Source organism: Dendropsophus ebraccatus, chromosome 1 (genome assembly GCF_027789765.1).
Source record: "Dendropsophus ebraccatus isolate aDenEbr1 chromosome 1, aDenEbr1.pat, whole genome shotgun sequence".
NCBI lineage: Eukaryota > Metazoa > Chordata > Amphibia > Anura > Hylidae > Dendropsophus > Dendropsophus ebraccatus.
Window position 1 is genome coordinate 164,946,588 of NC_091454.1, and position 23,625 is coordinate 164,970,212.

The following is a 23,625-nucleotide window of genomic DNA, read 5'->3' on the forward strand; positions in this document are numbered from 1 at the left end:
TGAAAGGTGGAATCTGATTGTTGCTAGGGGCAACTGAGCCAGTTTCACTTTACACCATGTTTGATAAATCTCCCCCTAAGTGTTAATTATAGGAGTTGTACAGAAAGCAATGACACACGTAAACTGGCAAAATATTTTATTAACTTTATCTGAAAAACTAGAAGATATATACAATTAACAATAAATAGAACAATAACATAACTGTGAATGACATCTTAAAATATTTTCTACCAGCATTGCTTCTATTTTACAGTACCAGCTGATTCATTACATCACAGCAAAAAAAATAATCCCACTAGTATAGGAGAGGCTTCTCAGCAAACATATTTAGTGCATTATTTATACTCCCAAGACATCTAGCTTTCCTGCCAGTGCTGTGATTGTCTACCATACTGCTAAATGGCAACTGCAGCTAAAAGGAAAAAAATAAAACAAAAACCAAACAACAAACGCAACTGGTATTCCATGGATCTCCTTCTTTGTTCAGGTGTAGCCTGCATGTTTTTTTTACAAAAATGGACACCAGTAATATAATACAAATATGAAACCCATCCTATTAGATCAATGTCAGTCAGGACTTGCACACAAAAAACTTAAAGGGGTTGTCCCAACTTGCATCTTTAGGACTGGGCATAAATACCTGATCGTGGAGGGTGTGACAAATGGGAGCCCTGGTGATCTTGAGAATGGTGACCCAATTCTCAGTGGAGAAGCAGGATGTCTGCTACCACTCCATTCTCTGGATGGGAGCCTGGTATAGCATTCTTCTATCTACAACAGCTCCCATTCTGTTGGGACATTCAGGTCTTAGCCTAAAGAATAACATAGGTATGCCCTATCCTGAAAATAGTTAACTTTACAAGCTGGAAGACTTGAAAGGGGTTGACCAAAATTCTCACTTTGTCAAGAGGGATGGAGTACTATTTCCCTGGAAAAAGAAACAAAAAACAACACAGAGATAAAGGGTGAAAAGAACAGATAAGTCATTTGAGAGGACCAGTCATGCTCTCCTTAAATTCTTTTGGAAATGTAACCATTTACTAAGAACACATATTTGGACATATTTCACTACCAATCGACTTAAATGGGTCGGCAGTAAATCTGCAAAACCTCCACTACTGAGGACTTCCTGAAGACCAATTGACGTCAATGTCTAGTAAAATCCAATTATGTACTTGTAAACAGACTCATTTTAGATAATCTTTTCCTAGAACTCGGCGTTGTGCTGTTCCTCTATTATACCTATTGGAAATGTATATATAGACCTCTGTGCATTACAATTTCCTCTGTCAAAGTGTGATCACTGACACCATCCAATGCTGTGTAGGGGCATCATGTATTGACAGGGGGCATGGTAATATCCACTTGTCAATTTTTTCATACATTTACAAGAGGAACAATAGAGGAATTGCATAAGTAAACTGGTCCTTTTAATGATAACATTTGTCCAATATGTTATACTTTCCTTACAGACATGCTGTTGCTGAAGTGTAGAGTACTTTAGAAGAACCTATAGACCTAGACATTATGCAACTGGCATGGAAGGAGAGGGGTCACCAATGTTCATTAAGGGCCACTGGACCAGCCCATCCACTGATCATTGTCATCTTTCTCCCTTTGCACCGTAATAAGAACAAACCTGCCAATCTTTAGCAGATGAGAGGGGCCAGCAACCTCCCCAATGAATATCAGCTACCCCTCTCCCACAGTATCAGGTGCATACTTCAGGTGTAATGTAAGCTCTCTTAAACTACTCCATACATCAACAGGCTGTCCCAATGCTAAAGACCATGTCTGTCACAATGTTATGCTGCCAGTGTAATTAAAGTCCCCTTTAATATATATGGTGCAGTATGTAAAACAAAAATAATACATCGGACTGATCATCAACTAAGCCCATTGAGCTTCATGACTGATGAAATTGCGTACAGAATAATCTACTCCGTTTTCCTGGCCCATACATGGCACACTGCTATACCGGCAGATATTAATACAGGCACTTAGCATTCTACCCACAGAAGGCAGTCACTAGGCTGGAAATGTTTCCTGCATTCCAGTTTCCAGTTCCCTTCCACTTATCAAGCTACCCACGAATAATGGATGTTACAATTAGATTTCAGGTGAAATGAAGACCACACAACACAGATATGTAACACAATGTAACTGGCTTCTAAAATCGCCATGTGTATAAAGTGTTATGCAAAATTATCAAAATGGAAAATAAATAAACAAAGTTTCAGCAACAACCATTTTAGTGCAATCTTTGTAGTGCAAAACTAACAAGCAATCTCTTGTTTTATCTACAATTACAAAAAAAACAAAACATCCATTTACTGTATCTTCAAACCGTGAAGCCAAACTTATTAGATTCAATTTTTTTTTCATATTCTTATTGTTCTAATGGACTGTGGTCACATAAATAGTGCAATGCCCATAGAGCAAAGCCCACTATATTAGGCCTGGTTACCGCAGACAGCATTAGCACAGACTTTACCCCTCCCCCTCACTGTGATACTACTGTTCCCAGGGCACATACAGCATAACAAACTACCTACTATGAACAGTAAGTGACATGACCAGGCACCCATGTAATAGACATATTCAAAAATCTCCCATTTAAAATGCAGGAAAATCTACAAAATGGGGAACAAAGTAGCATTATTCTTACATATAAAGTGCCCACAATATACAAACTAGTGTTATTGCAAACTATGTCAGCATGTGCAAAGTTGGGCTCTGCAGTCCACTCCTTACGAGGTTAGCAGTGCATCGACTGACTCTTCGAAATAAACCACAGTCCTCTGTTCTGTAAAGGTCCAACGGATAAAAAAAATCCTCCATATTCCACCTTAGAGAAAAACATAAGAACTCCTCAGGCAATATACCCAGTAGAGGACAATTCTGAATAAACTGAATGGTAATGATGGAGTTCACAGGTGGGCATCCGATCCTGCCTTGCCATTACATGATGGAACAGCTGGGATCCACTGTCTGATGGGACTGAAAAAGCAAAAGAGGGAAAGATATAAAAGCATGTTTCACCTTTAAAGGGAACCATTCACCCCGTGGCCCCCGTTAGAAACAGACAAACAGTTACATAAAGGTCAATATACTTACCATATCGCTCCCGATCCCGTCCCGGATCTCGTTGTTGACACGGAGAAATCACCGATTCTTCTTCTCCCGCCCATTATGGTAATGAGCTGAGATGAGTCCAACGTCCATAAGAAACGACGGACGAGTCCAACTTATTCATGAGGTCCTCTTCTCGTCGCCGCCCATCCACGCCTCCTGGAACTTGATTGACGTCTTCAGTCTTCTCACGAATTCCCGCGCAGGCGCCGTTGCGAAGGTCTCGTCATCTCTTCTGCGCCTGCGCGGTAAACAGGATACGTGCTTGTGACGTTCCTGTGTACCGCGCATGCGCGAAGTCCAACACGTCACTTCAGCTCTGACAATCGGCGCACGCGCAGTAAACATTGAAGCTGTGGAGCGGCTTCAATTGTGAACTGCGCATGCGCCGAAAACGACCGTCACGGCGCCTGCGCGGGATCCGGCGAGAAGAAAGAAGACGAGGAGGAAGAAGACCCGGCGTCAATCAAGTGTCGGAGGCGGGGAGAAGGCTGGACTTCGGGCCGGCGGCGCTCATTACCATAATGGGCGCGAGAAGAAGAATCGGCGATTTCTCCGTGTCAACAACGAGATCCGGGACGGGACCGGGAGCGATATGGTAAGTATATTGACCTTTATGTAACTGTTTGTCTGTTTCTAACGGGGGCCACGGGGTGAATGGTTCCCTTTAACAACAGGTAAGTGCAAGACTGTCGGTCTGTATGGAAGATGAGGATTACAGACAACACTCTTTAGACATACATGCTAAAGTTACACAGATGTAACCTACTCATAAGACAAAAATAAACAGACCAAAAATCTGGGTTTAAAAGGGACACTTTCACCTAGTGTAAAGGTACAGAACAGCTGATCTTTCATCTCCAAAATGTTAGAAGCAAATTTTAGAAGCATACTTAATTCTTAAAGCGACTCTGTACCCACAATCTGACCCCCCCAAACCTCTAGTACCTTCAGATAGCTGCTTTTAATCAAAGATCTGTCCTGCAGTCCTTTCGGCAGGTTATGCAGTTATTGTCTTAAAAAACAACTTTTAAACTTACAGCTCCGTGCCCTACGGGAGTATCTGTGCCCTAACTATGCAACACCCCCTCTGTCCCTCCTCCCCACCGTCTTCATCATTAGGAATGCCGCTGGAACATTTTCTCCATGCTGAACATTTGCACAGGTGTCTTAATGATATAGCCCATGTGCCGGGCTGACACAGCTGATGAATAGGAGACAATCTGCCTGGAGCATTTCTAATGATGAGGAGCGTGGGGAGGAGGGACAGAGGTTATGCCAGCCTAATGCATACACAATGTAGGCCACTCCTGTAGGGCACGAGCTGCCAGTTTAAAAGTTGTTTTTTAGGACAATAACTGCATCACCTGTCGAACGGACCGCAGAACAGATCGAGGATTAAAAGCAGCAATCTGAAGGTACAAGCCATTTAGGGGGGTCAGATTGTGGGTACAGAGTCAATTTAAAGTGTCACTGTTGTTATAACTTTTAAAACCTAAAATCAACAGTAAATGTTATATAAAGCAAGTTTGCAATTTACATTCATTATTTTTTGTTTATCATGGAAAACACGGCACTTCCTGTATTCTATTTATTTATTTTTTTTGGTGTCTTTTTTTTCTCAAAGAGACTAAAACATAGGAAATCTTATGTTCCCCCGGTCATCCACACACTCACAGAGAGAAGGCAGTCATATGATTGATGGACACATCTCTGCATTGGATGGGACTTCATGTTTTTAGTGTTTTTACAACCAGCACAAGACTAAAAACCTGCCTTCAGGAGACTGGACCTGGATTTCTGGTAAGTTCAGCTTTGTTTTACAGCATGAAAACTAAAAGAAATAATGAATGTAAAATGCAAAGTTGCTTTATATCACATCTACTGTTGATTTACATTTTAAAAGCTAAAACAGTGACATTTTAAATGTGTTTTAATATATGCTCCAAGAACTGTACATACACATTTTCTTTATACACTGATTAGCACTAAGGTAAAACTACTCCACTGACAGGGAAGTGACTGACATATTGAACTTGTGACAAAGACATCAGTGAAGTCCTTAAAGTTGATGTGATGGAAATAGGACAAGCTTGAAATGGATGAAAGTAAAGATCTGAGCCACTCTGAAAAGGGCCAGACAGCTAGATGGCAGAGCATCTCAATAATAGGAAGTCTTGTAGGGTGTTCCTGTTCGTACCACCAATATGGCCATGGGCACCCAATAACAACTAGTGTGTGTAGGAAATGTTAGTCCTTCTGGTCTGATCCACACAGAGGAGCTACAGTAATACAAAATGCTGAAAAAGTTAATGTTGGCTATGATAGAAAGGTGTCAGAGCATCAAGAGTATTGCCGCTTCCTGTGTGTTGAGCTGTGTACAGTCAAGACCTCTGCCCACCCCTAAAAGTGCCTATAATTGGAATGTCGGCCTCTTCAACACATTACAAAATCGTCAAATGATTCCCCATTGGTTCTTATTTGTACTTTGGTTAATACAATCATTATGAATCTGTGAAAACTATATACATAGCACGATAGCCCATTCTGTCAGGTGAGGATAAATGAGAGGTATGAGTAGTGAAGTGAGAGTCTGTTAATCAGCTACAGTACATTCAACCAACATGAACTTTTCATGCAAATACATTGTATAATGGTCCGGGAGGTTTACATGAGGCAACTGGTTGCATATTAGAGCCATGCTTGTTATTTGCACTTGAGGGCAGCATGCATATGATGATCCACACAAGTGGACTCACCTGCAATTCTGCCTTTTATATCATGATACTAGGCAGCATTTCTTTTTCTTTCTTTTAGGCTAAAATGGCATTGAAAACGTGCAGATGAGGGATAAACCTGGTCAAGTATAGTTTAAAATTGGATAAATACACAGAAAAAAAAAATTAGAAGAAGATGTATTACCTTAGAACGCAACTCATCCAATTCCTCATCAAAAAATTCCTCATCAGTTTCCCCTTCATCTCTTCTTACTCTAAAGAGAGTCCGCTCAGCACAGTCCTAAAACAAATTATTGCACAGAGACATAAGAGATTATCCATTACGGGAGGCCACATATTTTCTGGCCAAGCTTATTGGTATGTAAGGCACATTTTTACACTTTTCCTGGAGGGAAAAGAGGGCTTAATAAATGTGCATGTTGCCTTGTCTGAAAATGGGGCATTTTATATAGTCACTGCAACTTTCTTACAGGAAGCATACAGAGTACCACAAAATTATGGCTATTGCAATCTTTTAACAGATGCTTGGTCTACCTACTTATGGATAGATGGATATGTGGATAGATAGATGGAACGTATATATATATATATATATATATATATATATATATATATATATATGTGCAAAATGTTAGGGCAACTAAAATCGCACGGAGCGACACGCAGCAGACAATCTCTGCTCTTTGACACGATCAGTCGACCTTGTGTGATCACTGACTTTCAACATGTGCTATTACACTGAACAATTATTGGCCTGAAAACAGAGTAATTGTCCAAGTAAGGTCAATAATCATTCAGTGTAATAGGGCCATTACTTTGCAGCATTATTCCACACCTGTCTAAAACTTTTGCACAGTACTGTCTATACAAGGCTGCCCCCCAGTAGGTAATTTACGACATAGGAGTGAAACAGGGTGATCTTCTGTAAAGGTTAGCCAGTGTGCATCATAAATTGCTTACCTCCCCTGTGGTATCCACAAGTGTAACTTTCATGTCATCTCCAGTTCCCCAAGATTTTTGAGCCTTCCACACAAAATCTGTGGGAGGGTTGTGAACAGCTCCGGCTCCTGCTGCCCATATCTGTCAGAAACATGTAGTGTGATTAATGCTGACAACTCAGAGTGCATCAAATGATAATATAAAAGTAAAATACTGAAAAAAATAAAATAGAGACTCCTTGTCTATACAACAAATGCAGCAGAGCAGAATATACCAATTTACTGTGGGCTTTCATGCATGAAAACAGTTGTATCAGAACATGTCTGTTGCCCAGAATAAACAGGTATCACTTATTCACAATCCTGCTCTGGGTAAAAAAAGAACAGTCTATTTTTATGCATGACTCCTAATGAGTTTTCTACAGTACAACAGAAGTAAAATTATTTATTTTTGTAAATGTCAAAGATCCAAGAAAAGACAATTAACACGACCAGACATACTCTTCTTTCTATACCTAAATATCTATTTGGTCAATCATAATATTACAAACTATACAGACAGACTATTCTGCTGCACCATTATACTTGTGGTTTTCCATTAACATACTGTAGCTACTACTTACTGTAACTTGCTGGCCAGCTTTAAGAATAAATCGTCCTGGAAGCTTAAACCCAATTTCAGGCAGGCTTCTGTGTTGTCTTCTAATGGTCCAGCCACTTATCTGCTGATCCTATATTTAATGCAAAAGATATTTTAGCAGTGACTATTTACATGTTCTACTGCAAGTTCTATCAGTTATTAACTCTCTAGACTATGTCATTGCAGATCTCAAGCTAGTGCAAAATTCCAGTTCCCAGCTGACCCGAAGTCTGCAGCTATCAGAGCATGCTGGGAGTTGTAGTTTTGAAACAACTGGATAGCCACATTTAGGATCACTACTCTCCTGCCAGACAAGTTCTCATGTTTTCCTAAGAGCAAGATGACATTTTCAAACGTAGGGACAAAATTTTATATTAATGTGGGTGTTATGTATTTCAGTACCTTATCCGAATTGTTCACAAGCCTCAAGTACTTTCCTTCTGGGTCTAATTCTTCTATAGCTACTGGACCTGAAGAGGAGGCTTCCTGGATGATCTTATACCCTGGTCTGCTCTCTTCTCTTTCACACTCTTCTAACTTTCTCTTCTTGCCACCACGCATTAATCTGCTTGTGTGACTTGAGCTGGTCCGGGAAACTGAGCCCTTCTGAGAAGGACTTGGAGAAAGCTTCAGCCTAAACGACACAGACAACAAGAAAATTACACAGACTGTCTCTGCCGTCTCATGTGAGCAGATTTTTCAGAGTCTGCCATTAGATGCAGCGTCAAAATGCTGTCCCCTACCTGCTGCACGTAAGAGATGACAGGGAAAAACCAATCACAAGGGGACAAGCTGAAGCTACATCACACACAAATAAACAGGTGACTCTGCTGTGACTGTTATGGGACAGTAGTTCTGTGTCACTGATCATCACTTGCTGCATGAGACCCCACTCCCTCTGCCTCCACAAAGCCAAAGGCATTACGGGAGATGTACTATATTAGGAGGACCAGATCAGAGAGGAAGATGAAATTAAGATGGCATCCAATCCATAGATGTAGTACTTTCTTTTAAGATTTAAAGGGACTATTCTTTTAAATAGTTATATACCTTTGAAGTTTTTACTTTTTTCCTTACATTGAGTGGGAGCAGTAAGAGGTGACATCTCCTTTGCTGCCACCAAAGCCTGTGTTGGGAACTGCAGGGCTGTAAAAGCCCTGGGCTCGGCACAGTTACAGATCTTCAACACTAATGCATGCAGCATTAATACTGAGCCTCTGCTTATATCTATTCTAATTCTATTTGCCATTAAAGGAGAAGTCTAGTGAAAATATTAAAGTATTGTATTGTCCCCCAAAAGTTATACAAATCCCCAATATACACTTATAACGGGAAATGCTTATAAAGTGCTTTTTTCCCTGCACTTACTACTGCATCAAGGCTTCACTTCCTGGATAATATGGTGATGTCATGACCAGACTCCTAGAGCTGTGCGGGCTGTGGCTGCTGGAGAGGATGATGGCAGAGGGATGCTCAGTGTCCCTCCAGTGCCCTGTGTCCCTCAGTGTCCCCCTGCCATCATCCTCTCCAGCAGCCACAGCCCACACAGCTCTGGGAGTCGGGGTGTGACATCACCATGTTATCCAGGAAGTGAAGCCTTGATGCAGTAGTAAGTGCAGGGAAAAAGCACTTTATGTGCATTTCTCATAATACGTGTATATTGGGGATTTGTATAACTTTTGGGGGGCAATACAATACTTTAATAAAAAATGTTGCTGGACTTCTCCTTTAAGGCCCCATTCACATTATGTTTTTGTACTTCTCCACCAGTATACACTGGAATACTATCAAAAAGCTGTTTCAATGTAAACATGGCCATAGTCCTAAAATAGGTTAATGTAGTCTACTTGTGAATACATTTAGCTTTACACCACTTTGAGTTTTATTTGTGAAAGAGAAAAACGTAGTAAGCTGCTTCATGGACAGTAGCATATACCACTCCTGAAACACTTTGGTATATGCCTTTCCAATATTTACCAGGAACTAATGGTGAATATGTGATATAAATGGGGAAGAGCTATTGTTATAGATTACCAAACCATGTTAAGAACGCATATCTAAAAAACTTAATTTATAAATGTGCAACTTACACATAGGTAAAAAAGTGAAGCCATACCTCTGCTCTTCTCCTTCCAGCATTTTTCTATATGCATTTATTTCCATGTCTAGCGCCAGTTTGACATCCAATAACTGCTCGTATTCCTCCAGCTGTGCCTGCAGCTTACACCTCATCTCAGACACCTCTCTGTCCTTTTCAGACATTTGTCTTCGGTGCACATCATGTGTGCGATCCAGCATCTCCTGTAACTCTCTAACCTTGTTTTCCAGAGCACAGTTCTGTCAGAGCAAAGATTTAATTCAATGTATTACCTTTTATCATTCACCTGACAGAAAACTGGCAATGTCTAGAAGGGAAAGGCAGCAACTACTTTTAGGCGCTTGCCTGAACATATTTGCAGGTACCCAGCACACACAGCTTTTGTTCAAATGATTTATTGGGAAGGCTAAAATAGTTTGTCTTGAGAACATAAAAATAATTTGCCTTTGATAATGTGCACAAAACTGGCATAAAGGTGCGCTAGACATATTACCAACATATATTAATAGCCTATCCTAAGGGTGGGAGTTAAGGTCCTTTTAGGCCTAAAGATTTGTCTCAAACAAGCGCTGGTAACCAACACATCGAGCAGTCGGGCTACTCCTTGTATCATCCGAGCAGCTGTACAAGCTGACAGCACAGATACCTTTATATTTGTGCTGTAAGTTCCCACATCACAAGCAGCAGACAATACTATAGTTACCATCCATGCTGCATATGATAAGGCATCCCACTTTACCAGTTCTCCCGTCCTGTATCTTCAGCCCCTCCTTCGGCTGTCAATCATTCTTGACGCGGGGCCTAAAGATACAGCCGGTGTGTGGAGGACTGGAGCAGCTTGAATGGGAAATTTACTGTACACACTGCTTGTGATCTGGAAATTGACACAACAGATATATACATATCTGTGCTGTCAGTTTCCCTTTATTGGCCACACAAAACCCTGTATACAATGACGATAAATTTTAAAGCAGGCTGAAAAGACACATTCAGCCAAGGATCAGTTCTCTGCTGATCACCGTCATTTCTACAAGGCCAATAATCGGCCTGTGTAAAAGGCCCTTTAGCCTCTTAGCACCCAAATAGCTGTAACACTCATGCGGTTTACACTGGCTTCAGGCTGCTCCTTATTTGCTAACGCAGCAATAATGCAAAGTGTTGTCCAGTTCAGTAGTTTATACACACAATGCAGCACCTCCTGCATGCAGCAAAGCTAAAAAGGAGCTTGGTAGCCAATAATGAAGAAAGTAATGTCAGATAAGCACTTTATTACATTTTTAAGCAAACACTTGGCCGTCCACTATGTGAATGTACAAAGCGGTCAACCTTTCCAGAAATAAAGCCATACCTGCTTTTGAAATTGACTTAGCTGCGAGGACAATGTATCAATGCGGAGCTTTGTAGACATGATCTCTTCCCTTGTTGCACTTGCATAATCACTGTTCTTTGCGGCTGCAAGCTGTGCATTCTCCAGCTATAAAATATTAATAAGCATTCACATTACCATGCAGTTATATACAAAACAGAGGACTCACATTAGGTCAAGAAGAATAATTCTGTAAAATAAAAAATAAAATTAAAAAGGTATAGGAAAGATTACCAGTTGAGTTTTATATAGCACTCACTCCATAATATGACAGGCTCAGGAGGGCTTATTCACACAAGTTCCATGTGGTGTACTTGTGTAATCTGCCCACAGTCCTGTCTATACACTTATTCTGTAAATATACTGCTTCCCCATTTTTCTGCACTGACAAACATGCTGTTTGAAAAAATAAAAAAGAGCTGCCATACATGATCAGATGCAGATTCACAGACAAGAATTCCCAATTGATGTTAATGGAGACACAATGGATTCTTACTAGATCCAAACTCACTGGAGTAAGGCTTCTATTTTGGATTATCTTGAAGAATATTTGTAGACCATTCCTGGTGCAGCAGTGCATCCGACTAACAGAACGCCGGCACTGCTGACTAGCCACAATTTACATTAACTTTCTTGAGTTACACTAAGCAAAGTTATGGGATAGTGTACCAGTTCACAGTATAGGATTTATTTACATTATGCTGCCAAACCTGCCAATTTTCATCAGCCAATAATGTGTATGAGGGTTTCCTAACTAAGGCTGGGCGATTATTTGAATTAGATTACTTCACCCTTGGGGTGGGGAGGCTCACCACTTCATTTTCTGCAGAAATAACATACAATTTTTTCTCATGTCCTCTGGGTGGGATCCTGTGCAGGGGTCTTTATTGCCGGAGTAAATGAATGTGGCATCTATTTCTGTGCTGCAACATGTAAGTGACGTAAAAAAATTACCAGTAAAAATCCAAAGCTGACAGGGGAGGGTCAAAACCTAAAAAGAAGTCATACTTACCCATCCCCATGCCACCGCAGCGCAATGTCACCTAACCTACAGGGGGACTGTCTAAAGAGGGTTATCTACAGGGGCTGCTTACAACAGGGAGATTACCTACAGGTGGTGGGGTACTTACTACTGGGAACTAGTGATGCACGATGCACCGAAATATCGATACTACTATCGATATTCGGGGCAAAAAAACGGTTCGGTACCAGGATTTCCTGGTATCGATACTTTATATTATATTTAAACATAAAGTATAGTGCAGAGAACACGGCCGGCGGCTAGCTGAGCGCCGGCCATGTTCTGTGTGCTGCCCGCCCGGCTCACCAGCTCTTGCTCCGTGCTGCCCCGTCCCGGGTGTCGCCCCCCCCGGCTCACCAGCTTCTGCTGCCCGGTCTGTGAACAGGAGTGGGGCGCTGCAAAGTAAGTCAGAGTGGGTCAGCGTGCCACAATTCATGTGACACGGCACTGGCCGACCTCTCCCTTGCAACCCCCCGGGTCCGCCCGGGTAGGGCTGCATGCCGCTGTCACCATGGGGTGGTATTCATACTGGGCTGTGCTCCGCTGTGACTCCCGCCCCCGCACACAAGCCGCAGCCTCCTCACTACTTGCTTCTTGCCACTGTACATCGCCTGCTGTGTACGGAGTGGCTCGGATGCTGCTGACACTTGACAGCGGCATCTACACAGTTAAATAGCGCTGTCAAAAGTGTCAGTAGCATCCGAGCCGCTCCGTACACCGCAGGCGATGGACAGTGACAAGAAGCAAGTAGTGAGGAGGCTGTGGCCTGTGTGCGGGGGCCGGGAGTCACAGCGGAGGGGGAAGGGAGGGGGAGTGACGCCGGGACCGGGCAGCATGGAGCAGAAGAGGCTAAGCCAGGATGTGAAGGTTCTGCTCCACTACAGCTATATTACTATCCCCAACATACTATACTAGTGCTATGGGTGAGCACTAGTATGGTATGTTGGGGGTAGTAGTTGTATGGCTGACACATAACACTAGTATAGTATGTTGGGGTAGTAGTTGTATAGCTGTGTGTCAGCCATACAACTACTACCCCCAACATACTATACTAGTGCTATGTGTCAGCCATACAACTACTACCCCCAACATACTATACTGTGCATCTGCCATACAATTACTCCCAACATACTATACCAGTGCTATGTGTCAGCCATACAACAAATCCCCCCAACATACTATACTGTGTCAGCCATACAACTACTACCCCCAACATACTATACTAGTGCCATGTGTCAGCCATACAACTACTACTCCCCAACATACTATACTGTGTCAGCCATACAACTACTACCCCCAACATACTATACTAGTGCTATGTGTCAGCCATACAACTACAACTCCCCAACATACTATACTGTGTCAGCCATACAACTACTACCCCCAACATACTATACCAGTGCTATGTGTCAGCCATACAACTACTACCCCCAACACACTATACGGTGTGTCAGCCATACAACTACTACCCCCAACATACTATGCTGTGAGTCAGCCATACTACTACTACCCCCAACTTCTATAATAAAAACAAAAAAAGGGGGAAATATTGGCATCATAGCCTGTGTAAATGCATGTTTAAATGATCACCTTCCCTAAAATGTTACATTTGTAAAGTGTAAGTTGTAAATTAAAAGGAACATATATTGTACCTTTGTAATAGTACTGACCTGAATAATATAGATGACATGTCAGGTATATTACATGGTGAACATTGTATATGCAGTCGGGGGGTGGGGGGGCACTTTATAAAATTATTATGGGGGGGTTATACGCCAAGTATCGAAATGGTATCGAGTATCAAAATAAAAAAGTTGGTATTGGTATCGAACTCAAAATTCTGGTATTGTGACATCCCTACTGGGAACTAACTACATAGATGCACAGAGAGGATCTAACTACTCTATGGACCCACAGAGGAGACCTTCTATACTATATTGAGACACAGAGGGCACCTATACTCTATGGGGGCACAGAGTGGCTTATTTAGAATCACATATTGGCCATAGTTGCAGAGTTAGCACTGTTACTGTGTGAAGCGAGTGCAAGAAGAAAAAAAAGGAGATGTATAAAATCAAAAATTGTTCATAATGTAAAAAAAAAAACCCATAAAACACACAAGATTTTCTTTTTTTGTCCAAATTGCCCAGCTCTGCTCCCAACCAATAGGCATCTGGCCATAGGCTTATTCCTTATGGGGGAAAATAACTGTCTGCCAGTTAACAACTTCACACAATCTAGTTTTCTCTCTCATTTTCATGACTTTACAACGTATAGCTTTCGGCCTATAGATCTGTACCTGGTGTTGATCCTGTCTCGTCTCTATCTGTCCTTGGACCTGACTCACTACCATACTGTTTTTTATTTCCAAATCTTCTTTATGTTGCTGCTCTAACTGCACTTTAGCCTCAGTAAATCCTTTATAATACATCTGTAGATATAAATTTTTCACATTTTTCACAATGAGTAACTAACCTTATATCCAAAACAAACTAACGTAACTTCATAATTTCTATATATTTTAACACCATGCAATGTATTCATTGCTTTATTTTTAGATCATTCTTATTTTAGTAAATTTAAAATTTTTAATCTGGGGGGAAAAAGTAAAAAAAAAACTAACAAACATAAAAATAGTGGACGCTCTGAAGCATAAAACAAATCAGGAAAGACTTAAAGGGCATCTGTAAGCACCCAGACCCGAGGTGCTGTAGGTGCATCAGTAAGCAGTTAGCTGTGGCTATTCTCTCAGTGGAGGGGGTGCTGTACAACATCGATTTTCCAACTGTAACCAAGAGTCAAGGAGGAGTCATGGTGAAGTGCTCACCATGGCACGCCTCACCACTCCCTCCTCCTCCATGAATATTCCGAACTGCCCAGCCTCCTGCACAAGTATTCCATCTTCCTGGTCTGCACAACAATGACGGTGAACAGAGGAGGAACGTGGCCTGTGACATGCGCAGACAAGGAAGATGTCACGACCATGCAGGGGGCCAGGCATTTTAATGGAGAAGGAAGGAGTGCCACAACTCCTCTTTTGCTCTTACAGTTGAAAAATCAGTAGAGGGGGAGCTGTACAATATAGATTTTTCAACTGTAATCAAGAGTAAAAGAGTTGTGGCACTCCTTCCTTCTCCATTAAAATGCCTGGCCCCCTGCATGGTTGTGACATCTTCCTTGTCTGCGCATGTCACAGGCCACATTCCTCCTCTGTTCACCGTCATTGTTGTGCAGGAGGCTGGGCAGTTCGGAATATTCATGGAAAAGGAGGAGGGAGTGGTGAGGCGTGCCAGAGTGCGGCACAAGCACTTCACCATGACTCCTCTTTTACTCTTGATTACAGTTGAAAAATCTATATTGTACAGCACCCCCTCTGCTGACACAATAGCCACAGGTAACCTACTAACTGATGTAATACCACCTACAGCACACTGTCAGCACCTTGGGTTGGGTGTGGGTGCTGACAGATTCCCTTTAAAGATCTAAATCTGTATAGTCTTGTGGAAAGAAGAGAAAGGAGCGACATGATCGAAACCTTTAAATATGTTAAGGAACTACATAAGGTTAAAGACAAAGTGCCGCTAAAATTTTTTTCTAAATTAGGTTTTGTTTCTATAGATGGAATGGGGCCGCAACTTGTCATTTGGGCCTTTGTTACCTTTTCTTCTTACTGCCAATTTCTAATGTAACCGTAGAGACAAGGCAGGGGCTTGTAGCTGTAATACGCTCAAATGAAGGTGGTCAGAAAATCCAAACAGCAAACATTCTTACTATAGCAAAAGATCTAAGGATATACTTCTTTCCATGGTGTATCACCAATGTTTTTGTCTGATGAATACGCAACATGGACATCAGCTTCTGAACTGTAAGAACCAGGAGCTATAATGCTGGTTCTAATGCCCCTATTCCACGAGTCGTTTGGAGGAGCAAACGAGCGCTATTAGCGCTTGTTTGCTCCTCGTTCCCCGCTCGCTGCCGCCGCTATTCAACACGGCGTCAGCGAGCGGGTGAGTGCGGGAGGGGCGGCGGGGAGCTGCTGGGGGGGCTGCCCGGGGGATTGCTGATCGTCCGGGCAGCCCATAGGATATAGCAGCATCTGCTGCCGATGCTCCTATTCAACGGAGCGACGGCAGCAGATCGCTGCTATATCAGTCGCTTGTTTTTCAACATGTTGAAAAACAAGCGACTGCAACGATCAGCCGACATGAACGATGTCGGCTGATCGTTGCACTCTATTCCACGGGACGAATATCGTTCGTAGCGGCCAATATCGGGCCGAATACGAATGATATTGCTCTTCTAAACGACCCGTGGAATAGGGCCTTTAGTGCCTGGCAGTTTTACTCAACTTATGCCAGAGAGCTGGTGTTACAGGTGAAATAGATACCAGCTCTGAGCTGGCACATATTTGTGTTGCACAGTGCCTCTGCTAAAGAGCTAGATTCATAAATGTGGCTAATGGAATGAAAGTAGGTTTTTTTTTGTTTTTTTTTAAAGATTGCCATGTGATACACTGGTATCAGTAAATTCCCCCACAAAGTAGTATTTTTCCATACCATAGATTTTTCTGTTAGTCATATGACTTTCACCCAAATACCAAGCTCTAGTCATGCTGTGACTCGAGAGCCGTATGTGACTAGCAAGCCACTTGGCTGAGAAATACTAAGCTAGAATAACCAGACTGTACACAAGGCTATCCTATATTACACACTGTCACAAAGTGTCTTTATGCCAATACTCTTATTTGATGAGGAGAGGAGTGGTTCAAACCCTTTGAGGACTGTGCATCCGATACTGTGGAAAGGCAGACCTAATAGATTTTGTTTATATATTATATATATATATATATATATATATATATATATATATATATATATATATATATATATATATATATATATATGAGAAAGGACCGCTAGAGTCATAACAATATACCCTGAATCACCTTAGCGCTGAATGTTTTTTCTAGCTGCTCCTTGTAGTCGTTGATTTGTTGTTCGTGGTCTCTTCGTAGCTCCTGTAAGGCTTCAGCTAGTTTGCTCTCAAATTCTATCCGCCGGCCAGAATCAATTTCTACAATCCTGGTATCATGACGTTTTTTCATTTCCCGTACCTCCTGTTGTTGAAAGGAACAAATAAATTTATAATATTGCACAATAATTTTACAACTAGTTACTTCTTATTCACATGGCACTAAACTAAATGTAAAACATGTACTAATATTTTTCATGGAAAAACTAAAATGGCCAAATATTTTGTTTACCTGCTAAAAATAAAAACCCTGTAAATGTTAGAGGGAAATCATAGCAGCTTTATCCACTAATCTGCTCTACATCTCTTATTCCATAAATGCTGGATCAGACTGAGGGTCGTTGTACCATTTTGCACAAGTTGGCATCAGGTTATTCCAGTGGTTACAAAGATTGCTATCTCAGAGAAAACATACCCACTCCACCCATCCTTTAGTTAAATCAACTGTGAATTAAGGCCCTTTTACACGGGCTGATTATTGGCAGCAAGTGTGACTAGAAATGATCCTTTGGCCGATAATCAGTTTGTGTGAAAGGTGTCAGCAATCAGTTAAAAAAAAAAAATGCCTGCTCGGCGGCAGATCTCATCTTTTGAGCAGCCTTAATCATTGATTACCATCCCTACACATTTCATTGCGTAAACAGGGGATGTGCAGCCAATAGCAACATAGTCAAATGGCGCACGACAACAAGGATTCTTAGGGCGGCCTGGCTGCTCTGTTATTTCTTCCATGTAGAGGCACTGCAAACCAGGACCAATTTTGCTGCCTGTCACTTGTCTGCAGCCCCAGACAGCCGAAGGCTGGCAGGTGTAAAGGACCCCTACCTGAGTATGAACATTTTTCTCAAAATCCATATGCTCCTTAAGGGTTTGCATTTTATTTTCCAGGTCAACTCTCCAGAGCATTTCATCATGAAGCTGTTTTGTTGTCTCTCTCAAAGAGGATTCAAGCTGAAAAGAAAAAAGTTACATGTCAACTGCATAGACAAGAACTGTATCCATCTAAATAGGGATTCTCTCCACTTGTTACTGTGATAAAATAGGATGCAGAGACTAGAGATTTGTGATGTCACAATTCCAGAATTATGAGTTCGATACCCTCTTTTTTTATTTCGATACTCAATACCATTTCGATACTTAAAGGGAACCTGTCACAGGGGACGCGGGCACAGAGCCTGCCGAACTCCCGGTGCAGCCCCCGGATACTTACCCTTTCCGGCGAGTCCCGCTCCTGGAGCCGGTCCCACGACAAAGATATCAGCGCCCGAAGCTGTGTGTGCGCTGTATGCAAATTACCCGAGATGAGTCCGATGCCCATAGAGAATGAATGGGGACGTCATTCTCTATGGGCATCGGACTCATCTCTGCAGCACGCGCGTGCACGGCTTCTGCCGGAAAGGGTAAGTATTCGCGGGCTGCACCAGGGGGTCGGGGGGGCTCTGTGTCCGCGTCCGTGGTGACAGGTTCTCTTTAAAAGAATTTGAAAAAAGCGCTTAAAATACAAACATAATGAATCCCCCGCCCAGACTGTGGGTATGATGCCCCCAAGTACCACATTTTTTTTTATTTATGTCACTTTTTTATCACTTTTTTTGTTACATTTTATAGTTTGGACAATTACGCATGTAACAATGCCAATTTATTTTTTTATTTTTTTTTAACAAAAGGGAAAAGCGGGGATTATTAGAACTTTTATTCTGAATTTTTTTTTAATTGTCATCTGCCTCAAAAGGTTTTTCGCCTTCCTCTGGATCTACACAGTAGGGTTTCCCTACTGTACGTTGAACCTAATGGAATCTTGTCTTCTTTCAACCTTATTAACTATGTTACTATGTAATTTTCAAAAACACTTTTTTTTTTTTTTACACACACTTTATTCCCCTGTACCTTCCAGCATACCTTCTTGTGCACTGCAACCCCCAGCGTACCAAAGAGGTATGCTGGAGGTTGTAGTGCACAAGAATGTATGCTGGGACTTACAGTTGTGCAGCAGCAGCCTCCCGAGACAACAACTCCCAACATATCTCTTTGTGCACTGCAACTTCCAGTATACCTCTTTGTGCACAAGGTGGTAAGCTGGGAGTTTTAGTGCACAAAGAGGTATGCTGGGAGTTGTTGTTGTTGTGTCAGGAGGCTGCTGCTGCACAACTTCAACTCCCAACATATCTCCTTGTGCACTACAACTCCCAGCATATCTTCTTGTGCACTACAACTCCCAACATATCTCTTTTTGCACAAGAACAATAGGTGCACAAAGTAGTATGCTGGGGGTTGTAGTGCACAAGAAGGTATGATGGGAGTTGTAGTGCACAAGGAGATATTCTGGGAGTTGTATCGGGAGGCTGCTGCTGCACAACTACAACTCCCAGCATACCTTCTTGTGCACTACAACTCCCAGGATACCTTCTTGTGCACAAGGGCGGGACTGACGGGTGCAGCGACGGCTCCCAGGGGTGACAGGATGGGGGGCAAACCCCATCTATAGCAGATGAGGACACTGTAGATCAGGAGGGCGGGCAGCACTGTAGTCCCGGCATATTGTGTCACCTTCTCCTGTGTGTCTCATTACCAGATACATCTTACATACCATTCCCCCTCAGAAACACCTCACACACCAATCCCCCTCTGCAGCTCATTAGAATTAAAGTTGTTTTTTTTCCATTAACAACTACTACTCACAACGTAATGTTCACATAAGGTCCACCAAGCCTTTGTGACATTGAAGGAGACTTTTAAAACCAGTATAAAACGTTACACTTTAAAAAGTATACAGAGGATACAACAAAGTCTCCCCCCACATTATCATGGAAGACAATTACGACCTTAACGAGTTATGACATTTAATGAAACTGCTGCTCGCTCAGGGTGAGGGATTAGGCCCAGTCCCCAAATGACCACGCCTCTTAGTGAAACTGGCGTGACTTGCATGTTCCCCGGGATACCGTTATGGCGGTAGCCCAAGGGAAAAGGGGGAACTCCACCTGTATTTCCTTAAAGCGTAACTGTCATATTTTTCTTTTTGCAGAAATCAGTAGTATAAGCAATTTTAAGAAACTCCATAATAGGTTTTATTAGGCAAAAGAGCTTCTTTCTGTACTCAAAGTAATTTTCCAGCCTCCCCCCCCCCCCCCACTTCTTGTCTGTGCATTATCATACAAACCAGTCTTCATTACAGAGAAGCCAGAGAAGACGGGTTCTGCTGTGTCCATTGTATCCTATGGAGGGGGGAGGGGCCGAGGAAGCAGGAAGAGGAGACAAAGGTCAGCTGTTTGTAGACTGTCTGGGCACATAAACCGCTGGATTCAGTGGTCAGAACGGCCAGTGCTTATCTTATTACAGGGTGTTGTGCTGTGCGGGACTGCTCTGTGCTCACTCACTCCTCTCAGCCCCTCCCCTCTCCAAAGAGCAAAATGATCACAGAAATCCTGCTTCTTCTGCAATGAGGGGGAGCTAGAAAAACTGCTTTTTCAGTACAGAAGGAAACTCTTTTGGTAAGTAAAACCTATTACAGAGTTTCTTAAAATCGCTTGTACTGTAGATATTTATTGTTTTCAGAAAAATGACAGTTACGCTTTACGCACAGGAGAAACTATGTCCCACTCCAGGTCTCCTGCAGGGATAGAAAACCACTGAGGATGGAGAGATGGCCCACTTTTTTAGCTCTCCAGGTTTCCTGTCCCTGGGGAAGGGTCCCTCTCTCTCGTGTTGCTGTCATGTCGAAAGGAAAAACTACATCTGTTCCTGAGCAAGCAGGCGTAAATCAAGGCAAGTAAGGCAGGGGAGGAGGCCACGCCTCCTCCCCACCTTGTCTTGCCCCCTGTCTGCCCATTGGGCGAGCGGGGGATATGGCTGGCATACACAAGGGAGAAGGGTTGGATCTGCACCTTCTCCCTGGCATACGCCAGAAGCACAGCTTTCACAAATGTCCCCCTATTACTCTATAGACTATAGAATTTGCCTTCTGCAGAAAGCCGGGGAGAGAAAGGCTCAGCCAAGTGCTTCTCCCTACTGGTTCTAGCAATTAGTGTTGGTCTAAACACCCACACCCTGACCCATCACAACTTTTCAAGTGTCTCTACGACAAAAACGTTAAATGACTAATGTTTTCAAACCAGAAAAATTGTAGCAAAATAAAGGCTCGATCAGTCGATTAGGCATTTATACAGTCATTAACCTCAGCATACAAGAATTATCTGCGCCACCAATTTTTGTTCGTAGCGTTGAGATGTTTTAGATTTATTGTAGATTTTTTTTAAATCTATTAGGACCTGTAACAAATTATAACAGTGCTGTTCTTCAGGCTACACTGTGGATTTTCAATACTGCAGCCTGTCTCTTACCCTGTGGCGATACCAAAGACTTTTCCAACAGATGCAGTTTTCTTATCGTCCTGATAGCTTTTTATTTAATGGCTTTCATTTAGGATCTCACTCTGTCATTTTGGTAAAGCAATAATGTTTACCTGGGGAACATCATGTAGAATTTTCCCATGTGTACAGTAGCTAAATGTGTACACTGTGCCAGGGGATGTTTAAGCACAGTGAACAAACAGGTAGTGTAGGTGCAGGAGCAGATAGGATTATTAGGGTATGTTCTGCAGTGAAGCCAACATGTATCGCCTGCACATGTTACCATCCTATTATTAAAGGGTGAAATCTGTGGGGAAAAACCCATGGGGAATCCACACAATAACAGGCATGGTATAATACTAAAAATATTATTATTACAAAACATCCCCGAAAATCTGATCTTTCATGCAATGGGGTAAGTTTGCTTAGTAGATGAAAACAATGTGGAGCATAGCTAAACTATTGGGGTCCTCTAACGTCTGATCTGATAATGTCAGGCACCCATCAATTATTAGATACCATTGTAATGTCTGACAGCAGCCTATCTAATGGCATGTGAATGACGTCAGTCTGATCTCTCCAGAGGGAGGGGGGGGCGGCTACTTACCCCGGCTATCTGAGCCTTCAGCTCCTGTATCTGCTCGTCCAGGCTCCTCTTGGCACTTAGCGCGGTGGCCAGCTCGGCTTCTCTGGCGTTCAGTTTGGCTTCCAGATCTCTCAGCTGGTTCTGGGTTGAGGCCAAATCAGATTCTTTTCTACTATTTCTGAAATGAGATTAATAATTGTTAACAAGGCGTTCTGCAATATGGGGAATCCAACATTGTGTAACAAGAATACTACAGGTTCTCTAATAATAGGACAGTGTACACACAACAGATTTGGACCTATGCTAGTTTATTTGTTCCTTATTTAACAAAAAGAAAACGTGCAAGTGAAGCAGTATGGTGCACTGGGGGCTCCTGGGATCAGATGTGGGGATCACAGACAGACATCACTACTTATACATGTATGAATACGCATAAGTAGGAGGACGTACACGCCGGCGGGCCAGAGTCCCCCCCCCCCATGGGCTTATAGGCATAATTTCTTTTTAATGAAATAACTGGAAAATGGCAGTGAAGTCACCACCTATACAGCTATGTTACAGTGCGGTGGATGACAACAAGGGGTTAATGAACCTCCAGCTATGTGAAGACCACAGCTGCTGGAGATATTGTTTCCTACCAGGGCAATGCCAGTGCACACAGCAGGCTGCCCTCACCTATACCCATATGGCAGCTGGTTAGATATCTGGCTGGCACAGTAGGGTGCATTCACACGGTGCGGTTTTCCCCCCGGTGCGGTACCTGGCCTGCAGCTGCCGGTGCTCCTCCCGCACCTTCCCCAGCTCCACCTGCAGCCGGGCCCGCTCGTTGGCCGTGTGGTCCAGCAGCTTGCGGGCATCGGCCAGCTCGGTCTCGTAGAGCTGGCGCAGGTTGGTCACCTCCCGGCTGGTCACCTCCTCCTTCTCCTCCAGCTGCAGCTTCAGCAGAGACTTGTCCGCCTCCAGAGACCGCACCCGCTCGATGTATGCGGCCAGCCGGTCATTCAGGTGCCGCAGCTCTTCCTTCTCCTGCAGGCGGCTCAGGCGGGTCGGGCTCCCCGGTGAGGCGGCGGCTGAGGTGGAGCGGGTGCTGCGGCCGGGGGTGGACGAGGCCATATCTGCTGCTGCTCCTCACCAGAAACCTCCAAGTGCTGCGGCCGAGTGTCCCCCTATATTACCTCCCCGGGAACTGCGGAGCGCCGCTCAGGTACCGGCCGGGCAGCCAGTGCTGCGCATCCTCCCCGCACATCCCTCACATGCGGGATGCGGAGACTGATGGTCCCAGCTCTGACTGACAGCTAATGGAGTCCCAGCCTGTAGTCAGGACAAATCGCACTACAATAAATTGTATGATTTTTCCGCTGGGAATGATGCGGATTTGATTTAGAGTTTAACTTTTCACCAATTCCAATGGGGAGAATCAGTGACAGCATCTTCTGCAGGCTTTCTCCATAGATAGGTGTCAGGATCAGTGTGTCTGATCACTAGCCATGGCTGCAGTGCAAAGATCAGATGGCAAAAACAAACATCTCATCTGCTGCCCATCTGCCATGTAGGATTTTGAAAGAAAAATCAGCAGAAAATCGTCCAAATTTGCTGTTCTCAGGTTGGCGAGAAGGAAAACTGCAAGGATTATTTATTAATATGGAGAGTAAAGTGCAGGCTCGGACTGGCTAAGAGGGAAACAGGGGACTCTCCCGCTGGGCCCTACCCCTTGGTGGGCCCCTGG

General features: G+C 43.1%; 1 protein-coding gene across 4 annotated transcripts; it reads right to left on the bottom strand.

The window, feature by feature from the left end:
• Positions 1-132: 132 nt before the first annotated feature.
• LOC138801137 (lamin-B3-like) lies at positions 133-23,214 on the bottom strand. 4 transcript variants are annotated; one of them, XM_069983667.1, is made up of 13 exons: positions 22,660-23,214; positions 21,921-22,077; positions 17,790-17,915; positions 16,879-17,049; positions 14,233-14,364; positions 10,895-11,020; positions 9,565-9,785; positions 7,851-8,082; positions 7,432-7,539; positions 6,831-6,950; positions 6,055-6,150; positions 5,892-5,950; positions 133-3,000 (listed from the first exon to the last, which is right to left on the bottom strand). In XM_069983667.1, exons 1-12 carry the CDS (start codon positions 23,010-23,012, stop codon positions 5,912-5,914), a joined length of 1,881 nt encoding a protein of 626 aa, XP_069839768.1. In that variant the 5' UTR covers positions 23,013-23,214; the 3' UTR covers positions 133-3,000; positions 5,892-5,911. The 4 variants fall into 4 exon arrangements, with proteins under 4 accessions (XP_069839768.1, XP_069839760.1, XP_069839783.1 ...); XM_069983659.1 differs by lacking the exon at positions 5,892-5,950 and having other exon boundaries at positions 22,660-23,212; XM_069983682.1 differs by lacking the exon at positions 14,233-14,364 and having other exon boundaries at positions 22,660-23,210.
• Positions 23,215-23,625: the final 411 nt, after the last annotated feature.